Below are 9,421 nucleotides of genomic sequence, written 5' to 3'. Positions count from 1 at the left end.
TCAAATTCTTTGATAATTTCAAACTTCCTAGGAGAAAATTTCATATTACTACATCTGAAAATGCACATAAGAGACATATTTAACTAGAAAAAGGCATGCATCTGGATATTGCCTAAGAATACTTTACCATGTAAGAAATGTAGAAAGGTGGAGCCGAATCTATCTACTAATGGGAGGAGGCAGGCACTTGGAACCATTCATATGGAGCTACCGCAGGAAGAACTTTGTGATCTTGCTCAGTTTGTTAGCTGTACACGGCAGGAGTGTCATACAGTACCGTGTACCGTGTACGTACGTACCAAGTGGATCCACCTACGTGACACGATCTATTTTTTCCTTTTGGCGGACGCTACATGACATGATTGATTACTTGGTGCGTTTGTCTGTCATGTCGACGACGTTGATGAGCCATGATGGCAGGCATGCGACCCCTTCCCCGGCTACAGTGACAGTATCTAGAGCTAGCTCGCTTGCCCCCTCCCATGCTGGCAACGGCCTCTGTTGCTCTGCTGGTTCAATGTGACGAGACAAAAATGCTTCTTTCGTGCTCTCACGTGCCGCTTGAATAGTCGACAACGCTACACTGTCATAAACCGTGGCTTTCTAATTAGCAATCATTGCATGGCCGGGCCGGGGGTGCGAGCTCTCGGCCTGTGAGATTTAGACACACTTAAGCAACGGATATTCCATGGATATGTTGCTTCGGGGCCAGCTTAGTGGCTTGATTAGTACTCCTTCACCGGAGTTGGTTTCCTACCAACGTAGGTGTACTGTTCCATACAATTACACATGCTCGTACATCTAGGAATCTAGCTACTACTCGTACATCTAGGAATCTAGCTACTACTCGTACTGCATAGCTCCTGAATGGTTCGTCCATCATCGTCAGGCCCTGATCATCGTGACTTCGTGAGCCATTCCCCTGTCGTAGCAGGGCAAGTACATATTTTTCGGATTCGGGAATTCACGTGTGCATGCACTACTTGCCAGAGCCACGCCACCGGTTTCGATGGGTGGTCGCCGGCGAAGCGGACCAGCCTTGCCGTGCGCACACGGCACACGCTCGCCAACCTGCGCACCCGTTGTCGCGGCGACACACCATCCACGCACGGAACGGCAAACGCGGCCCGGCCTTACGGGCGGGCAAGTCAGATCGGGATCCGGAGAGCGCGACGGCTTTCTTCTCGCGGTGGAGGTGTGGGCGACGGCGACGCACCCCCGACGCGTGCCGCGCCGAGAGTCGTCCGCGGGGAGATCACTATTTGCTTATCCCGTCGACGTCCACGTCCACGTCGACCTCCGCTCGCTCGCACGCATGAACCGCTCCGTGATCCCCGAGTCGTCGGCACGGCGGGTTTCCCTTTCGGGCATGGCTGTACCGCCGGCGGAACGGTTCAACTTGCCAGATCGGCACGAGAGACGCGGAGCAGAGAAATGTCCGGATAATGGCAACCGGGCCAATCATGGCAAGCAGCAAGGTCATTTCGACCTTTTGTTTTTTATGAAGGAGCAAAGGTCACCGCGACTTCAAGGGATGGGTGGCCGCTCCCCTTCCACTACGTTCCGTTGGAAAAATACATATACTGGTTTAGTTTGACAGGGATCGGTTCTTTAAAGTATGTTATCTACCGGCAGATCATTTCCGGGCGCTTCTTTTCCTGCCGGGCGGATCGACTTGTGTCAATGCTTCGTTGCCATGTGTGCCGCGACCCCGGGTTCCCGCTCCATGCCAATGCATCGCACGCATATTTGCACTATTCTTCAAGGACACGCATTTTTCTAGTCGTAATGACAGCACCTTCTCTTTCACATTCTTGATTTTTGTACCGAAATCCTGTTTCAAGCCTTCACGTCTCCTGTCCTGTCACGGGTACGGCAGTACGCATTCATTAGTTCAGCTAATCAATCGGACCAAACCTTCCCGTCGAAAGTACTGACCAATTTATCCAGTTTAGTATCATATCCTGTTTGACGTGGCAGCTCCTTTTCACACCACTACTCCAGCCTCCATCGACTTTCTATACTGAACTCACTCACTTGTGTTCAGATTCAGAGACACCATATCAAACCGGTTTTCTTACAAAAAGGCTAAAGGAACTAGGGCATCAATTGGCAGAGATGCCAATGTTAGGTCATTTGCAACTAGCACGAGAAGCCAGAGACGAAATGGCCTGCTTGGATCCCCCCATACTCTAGGCCAAGAACATCTTTTTCCCTCAACCACGCGTGTTCTTTGCTCGGTTTCAAGTTTCAACGAAGTTCGTATTATTCAGGGCTGAGGGTTTATGCCCCCTGTCCGCAAACGGCACAACGGAGGCATGAGGAGAATTCAAAAACATGCTGCCACAAAACTAGAGAGCAAAACGTGCTTGCTGTTTCACAATCGAATGTCGGTTAACCGCGATCAGCAAAGATTTGTTGGGGATGCAGACACCAGGGACAGTTGACCAAAAATCTGCAGGTGCTTGTATATACAGTTCTAGCTCCTTCCCACTGGCCAGGACGACTAATTCTGAGTGGTTGGCACTAGGCCTTGCAGAAATTGACCTCTTCAGATGCCATCATCAGGGTGGATTACTATATTTCAATAGCAAATCAGCAGTCAGAGGCAGGAACACACTAGAATGCCAGATAATCGCCCAAAACCGTCGGTTTCAGGTTGTCCATGGCTATGTGTCCAGGCAATGGGAGACTACAGCAAAGCAGTGCAAAGCCTGCATGTCATCCAGTATCTCAGCTCAGAATATAATAAATGTGAATAACTTATGTTGATACAGGTGTTCATTGTGAGGATTTTCAAAGGAGGAGATAGGCACAGAAGAATCCCAACTACTTCAGATTTGCACTGATCATCACTAAGGTCATGGCATGGACCGCTTCGGTCTCTTGTAAACTACTGCTGCTTTCTGGTGCGCAAAGCATGTGCCCAGAACTGAAGTGCAGATCATGTCAGCAGCAAAACGCTTAAACCAAAACAAAACATGATCGACGAAGTAAGAAGAAGCATGTAAAGACTTTTTGTGGAATGTTTGCACAAGGGTCTTCTATACGGTCATTGTCTCGCCTCCTGCATGTTCGCAAATAACCTAAAATACTCTAGTTTTCAAACTGAAACATCCAGAGACCTATTGTCCATATAATGTAGAACAAGATGTCACATGCATCATGCCATCAAAAAATAACTAAATGTGGACCAGACATCACCTAAAATAATTATTTGGATGTGAACTAGTTATGTTTCCCTTCTCTAAAAGTCACTGTCCGACTTCCACCATGTCCAACCAATAGGTATTGATTGGCATGTTTAAGAAAGTAACTTTACCTGGGATCAAATCGTTTTATATGGGGTCAAAAAAATCAGAATACTTCCTGCATCATCAGAAAGTAACCACATTATCAGGATAACAAAAGGCAAATGTGATACCAGCTAAACAAAGGAACGTGCATCTGTAGCTGGTTATTAACCAATCCGCATCAGTTTGGCAACATTAGAGTTAAGATTTTGTCATAAGCTGCAAATAACTTCACCATGTCGATAGGAACTAAGCCCAGGGATATTGGACGTTTCCATGCATCAGTATGAAAAAGTAATCGAATGAAGGTAAACAGATGCCATCTCCATCCGAGTTACTAGTATAAAGGTGTCTGTACAGACATAATGACATTGTATAACACTGACTGTCAGTTAAGGTAATAACTTACATATAAGTAGGTTATGATAATTGGAGCAGATGTGGCTTCTTCTGTATCATCTGGCATCAAGTATTTTATGTACACACTAAGTCGATCGGGGTACAAGATGAAGTGCAGCCAATTACTCTATGGTTCACTACTTCACTTCTTGTCACCATGGTTATGCAGGAGGTGCATTCTTTCACCTTGTAATCAAATAAAAAAGAACACATGCGCCATAACATCAATATTATTGAGATCATCACACCAACTAACAATTACACGAGTCGGAACCTAAAAAGATAAAGGACTCAGATACTAAATTTGCAGAGAGAGCGTTTGTATAACAAAACTGTCTTTTATGCACTCATCCAACCAAGGACACAAAAATATCAACATATTTATTGACAACTTTCATTTACTCCACCTTATGTTGGCATGTGCATACCAGTCTGTGTACAATGAGCAGCAATGGAGAATGCACAATAAACCATGGGTAATATAACCAGTTGGGCAGTGTATTAACAGGCAGGGAATTCAAAATAACCTTCTCTGATGGCTCAATGATTTAACATCTAGTGTGCACAAATTTAAAGCAAATCAAAACCTTCTGGTGTAAGAATTCAGGCCTGCATTCATATCCTCAGAAAAGCAACTGAAGCTTCTAATTCTTGGACCAGTTTCCACTCTTTCCCCCCGATTTGTGCTGGAGACAGATATCTGTTATACATATGTCCTTTGAAGCTGCTTTGCACATGTCATAAACCGTCAGTCCGGCAATGGTCACTGCAGCCATTGCTTCCATTTCAACCCCTGTCTTCCCGCAAGTGGTGGCTTCCCCTTCTATGACAACACTAGAGTCCTCTTCATTGAGAGTGAGATCAACACGAACATGGGAGATATTAATGTTGTGGCACAGGGGTATGAGGTTACTAGTTTGCTTCGCACCAGTTATTCCAGCTATCTTTGCAACAGTAAGTACATCGCCTTTGGCAATCTGGTTTGACGCCACCAAGTTAAATGCCTTCTGGCCTAGCAAGACCCTGCAGCTGGCTATAGCTACTCTCTCACTGTCATGTTTGGGTGAGACATCAACCATCTTTGCCTGGCCACTGCAATCAACATGAGTAAGCACTGGTTGTGTCTCTCTGGCTGCAGGGGTGGGCTGGACTGGTTGCTGAGGAGGATTTGAGCCCAAAGGGCTGGCTGAAGGAGATTCGCCAAATATTGACTCCATTTCCTGCAATTACAAAGTTCAAGTTAATTATCAATGCAATGATCATTCATTTGAATGCCTAATGAAAATATATATTAGTATGTGAACAGTATACACTACACACTACTCATGACCAAGTCAGAAACCTATTAGTATGTGTAGATTGTTTGTCTTTAAGAATTTTGTGTGCTATAATTCAGAAACGTAAGAAACAGATTCAGTTAGTAAATTCTAAATCAGGAAAGATTAGAGAGGAAAAATGGAGCATACTGGATGTTAAAGTACAGAATATTATCGACCAAACTCAAGCATGCTATAACAGGGCATGATTGTCAAAGTACCATACCACTTGACAGCTCAGGCATAGAGGGAAAACTAGCTATCATAGTCATGTTGAACACCCAACCTGAAGATACAGAAAAATGCCACATGCACGTACACGAAATTACATAATATCCATTACCCAAAACATCAAGCTATCTAGTAGTCTAGCGGTCTAGCCATGTCTAATCTCAATAAGATTACTAGATAACAGTGAAGGAAAAAAAGAGGTTACACATGACAGAATTTTCAAAGAGAGATTGCAGAAGCCTAACCTTATTCAGCTCTGCTATAGAATCAGAAGGGATTCCAGTAGCAAAGCATCTCCAGCCCCTACTTCTTTCTATTGTCGGGAGAATGAAGCGAAAGATGGACATGAGTAAACAGCTGCTTCACACTTACACTTCTGCAAAGAATAAGTAAACAGAAAAACACAGAAATTTAGGAGAGATACTCCATGAAGTCTTAAATAACAACTCCAAGGCTAGGTTGTCCACATACGGTCATACGGATATGGATAACGTGATACAGCATTTTTCAAAAATGCAGGTACAGCGATACATTTGCATATATATAATAAACATTAAAAGTATATAGAGATTAATGATTTTATGTGGGAAAGGGAACATGATTATTATTCAATCCCACGAGCCAACATAGCACACAAGCTCACCAAACCACAATGACTGCATGTGCAAGCCACATCAGGACATTAGTGATTTGATTGCTCCAGATGTATCCAGGCATACCCGGGCAGTATCCACCCCTAATACGCAGGTTTTCTCCCGTATCCGTGTTTCGTAACTCAAAGGTGAATGTGTGACGAAAGGCTGCTTATTTGAGTATATAACATGATTGCCGCACATGACACAATCCAAATCCATCGAGCAAATTCAGGAGATCCTATGTAGCATAGCCCATCTAATTTTTCCCTGAGTTTCAAATCGCCTATGCCCATTTGGCTCATGGAATTGAGCCGTCCTTGCAGATTTGAAGGCCCAATTCAAATTCTTCTGAAATTGGGATTGGTCTGTACTTCCATTTTTTGTGTTTACTTGCCAAAAGTTCATAATTTCCCAAATGGAAATATATGGTAATACCAACTTACGTCTGCCTATTCCTCAAACAATAATATCTGGCTGCCCAAGGTGGATTATATTCCCTATAATGAGTAGCCTGATCACATGTGCCCTAAAGTTGGGTGTAAATTTGTAATGGAAATTTTGTAATTTTTTTCATATGGCATTTGTTTAACTGGGTTCCATTCCTAGCAACATTTAACTCCACGTGAGAAAGCTGAAATGCCCCAGTTCTAATTCCACCCCTTGTTGCTATCAAGTAGCACTCATCTGCGCCTGGGCTGGAGACAGAGAGAGCTGTTCTCTCTAGCCCCAGCAAGCTTCTGAGACAGGCAGCACCCTTCCCAGACAGCAGGCACAGCCAGCATTCTCCTTCTCGCATCTCTTCTCTTCTAACTAAAATAATAATGGATCCATACCTAATACTATTAGTTTGAAGTGTTTCTCTTTGGTTTATTAAAGTTCCTTTAAAAACTAAAGTGTTTCTCTGGTTGATGTTTACGAACAGTATACTTACCAAGGATAATTGCTGAAGAGGGGTTAGACTGGTAGTGAGAAGTGTAGGTTCTGTAGTGCCAATAAAACTGTTGATCATTTACTCATTCACTTTTCTTTAGCCAGATATGTTTGGTGTGTACTGAACTGTGCTTTTGGTCCCAATGAGAATTTTGTCTCAGTACAAGATGTTTGTAGCTGGGTTATGAGATTGCGTGGTAGAATCAGAGATGTAGTCGGCAGAGTTGTCAACTATCTTCTGCGAAACTAGGAATAAAGCTTGTTTTGATAATATCTTTCTTTATGATCCTTCTAGTATTATTGTTCAAACTGCTCATTGGATGGTATATTTATCTGGGTTACAGAAACAAGGGCTACGCGAAATACAAGCCAGAGGAGCAAGAATTCTGCTGTGGGTGGCAGCTGAGATGTTTAGCAGAAAATAAAGGGTGTGCTCCTGCTATTCTAAGATTGGCTGGTTGAAGAGATAGATCAGAAGCCAGTCTGGATGCTTAGGTGCTGGAAGATGTTTTGACCGATGGATCAAACTTTGACCGTGTAGATAGTTGCTTAACTGCAAAAGCTGTTGTTTCTCTGCTTAGCTGAGTTCTATTTCGGAATTGCTGGAGAGATGTGTGATGGGTTCGTAGCTGATATTTCCGAACCGTCCTGTGAATGGTCCATAACTATTTGTCTTATCAGTTTCGTTGAGAAATGAAATTGGGGAATTCAAAAAAAAACTTATATTGTTAAAATAAAATGAATCCATAACTATGTACTTAACACAAAATGGGTCATCTGATCCAAGAAACACAATGTTATATAGCTTATGGATATAAAATTGGAGCATTCATATTCCCCACCATGGATACCTCTAGTAGAGACCATAAATTTCATGCGATACAAGATTGGAAGTCTCATAAACCAATATAATGCAACCAAAGAAAATAAGAATAGAGACATTCCCCTGCTGCTTGGTCGAGTGTCGAACACAAGAGGCGATAGATGCCTACCTATCCATGGAGTCAAGGTATGCATTCTCGGTGCAGCTTCAGGTGGGGTGTATTCTAGGGCGGTCAAGGGGGGCTCAATGACGGGTCGGTGTCCAGATGGCTGGCAGTGGGCCGGCAGGCGGGTGAACGACTGGGCGACGGCGGTGCAAATCCTAGGGTGGCATTGAGGTCCGGTCGGCAGTGGCAGGTCATAAGGTTGTGATCACTACTCAACAAGATATAAAGAACAGAAGCTATTTTTTGAAACGACAACAGAAGCTATAACAAATACAGTTTCCAAATTAGACATTTTAGCTAGCCATTACAAAAGCTTGGAGATATCAGACCTCAGACGAATTGGGAGAATTATTTATGCTACCAAATTGGAATTTTCTGTCAAAATGTAAAGAACAATGCCTTTGCATAAACTGTAAACAACAACAGCTTTGCATAAAATGTGAACAACATAATTTTCAGTGGTTTATTTATGCTACCACAGTCCTCATACATACGTAGACAATAACCTCAATGAAAGAAATTGGGAATGAATCAAAGAAAATTACATGTGCAGCTTACAGGGATTCAAGAAAACTTGGAGAGGATCAGATTCAGAGAAGAAGCTGCGTCGCCGGCTTGCAGCTGCTAGATGCGTGTGGTTGCGTGGCCGTGTGGCGTGGGGTCGTGGGTCGGCCGACTCGCCGCCGTCGTGCTGCTGTGTGCCGGTGGGCCCGTTGGCTGTTGGCGGCGGCCGATGTGTGCCGCTGTCCGGTGGTGGCGCGACGGGGGCCGGCGGCTGCTGTGCTATGTGTCACGATCCGTCGGGCGCGGCGGCGGCGGCTTCTGGGCGCTTCGTCTTTTTCTGAGAAACGAGTTTTTTTTTTTTGAGAAAGGATTTCTGAGAAACGAGTGCTGCATTAATCTGTGTGCTGGCAAAACTTGGCTACATGGGACGGCCCGGCTGTAAGTGTATTCCATCGCGGCCGATCGTACGCCGCTGTAGTTCGCTCGCTCGCTCCAGTTTTTTTTTTCATTTTCTTTCTTTTTTTCTGGTTATCTTCGGTTTTTCTTTTTTCCCTTCGTTGTTATCACGCTCGGTGTCGTGGGAAACCACGGCCACCTATGGGGCCATGAGCCCCTTTTGGTTCGACGGGGGATGGGCACATTGCACAAAGAGCGGAGAAGCGTAACACAGCACGACAGAGATCACACGGGCAGTTTTACCCAGATTCGGGCCTTCGCGAGGCGTAAAATCCTACTCTTGCTTTGGTGGATAATGATGGAGAACGTGGCGCCCTTGCTCGGCAGGGTTGCCTCGGGGCGAGAATGGCTACGCGCATATGAATGTGCGAGGGGTCTGAATCATTTCTACGGTTGCCATGGGCCTCCTTTTATAGATAAAGAAGTTACCACAGTGGCAAATCAGTCTTTTACACACTTATTAGATAGCAAACAGTGCTATCATACCTAACTCTACAGGCGGACAAAGCGCATTAAATGCGCCGCTCAGTGTCACATCACAGTGCGCCCGGCAAGCCTTACAAGGCTGTTTTGCCAGCTTCGCGCCTGCTTGCTTGACACGTCTCAGGACGGGTGTCATATGGAGGTGTTTTTTGTAGGAAGTGGTTGCCATGTGGCAAGAAGCAGCC

At 44.7% G+C, this 9,421-nt stretch overlaps 1 protein-coding gene across 2 annotated transcripts; it reads right to left on the bottom strand.

Moving 5' to 3' along the window:
* Window positions 1-4,064: 4,064 nt before the first annotated feature.
* On the bottom strand, window positions 4,065-8,693 carry LOC123045671 (cyclic pyranopterin monophosphate synthase, mitochondrial). 2 transcript variants are annotated; one of them, XM_044468815.1, is made up of 3 exons: window positions 8,339-8,693; window positions 5,485-5,615; window positions 4,065-4,912 (listed from the first exon to the last, which is right to left on the bottom strand). In XM_044468815.1, exons 2-3 carry the CDS (start codon window positions 5,584-5,586, stop codon window positions 4,337-4,339), a joined length of 678 nt encoding a protein of 225 aa, XP_044324750.1. In that variant the 5' UTR covers window positions 5,587-5,615; window positions 8,339-8,693; the 3' UTR covers window positions 4,065-4,336. The 2 variants fall into 2 exon arrangements, with proteins under 2 accessions (XP_044324750.1, XP_044324748.1); XM_044468813.1 differs by having other exon boundaries at window positions 8,352-8,693.
* Between the last annotated feature and the right edge of the window lie 728 nt (window positions 8,694-9,421).

The sequence above is a fragment of the Triticum aestivum genome, chromosome 2B (assembly GCF_018294505.1).
Source record: "Triticum aestivum cultivar Chinese Spring chromosome 2B, IWGSC CS RefSeq v2.1, whole genome shotgun sequence".
In the NCBI taxonomy this organism is placed as follows: domain Eukaryota; kingdom Viridiplantae; phylum Streptophyta; class Magnoliopsida; order Poales; family Poaceae; genus Triticum; species Triticum aestivum.
The sequence above is the reverse complement of the archived record's forward strand: the minus strand, read 5'-3'. Positions and strand labels throughout refer to the sequence as shown.

Excerpts from the sequence above, each read along its gene's own strand:
- LOC123045671 (XM_044468815.1), bottom strand. The coding sequence starts at position 5,586 with ATGTCCATCTTTCGCTTCATTCTCCCGACAATAGAAAGAAGTAGGGGC. Across the intron at positions 4,913-5,484 it reads CTATAGCAGAGCTGAATAAG|GAAATGGAGTCAATATTTGG; the intron begins GTTAGGCTTCTG and ends TTGTAATTGCAG.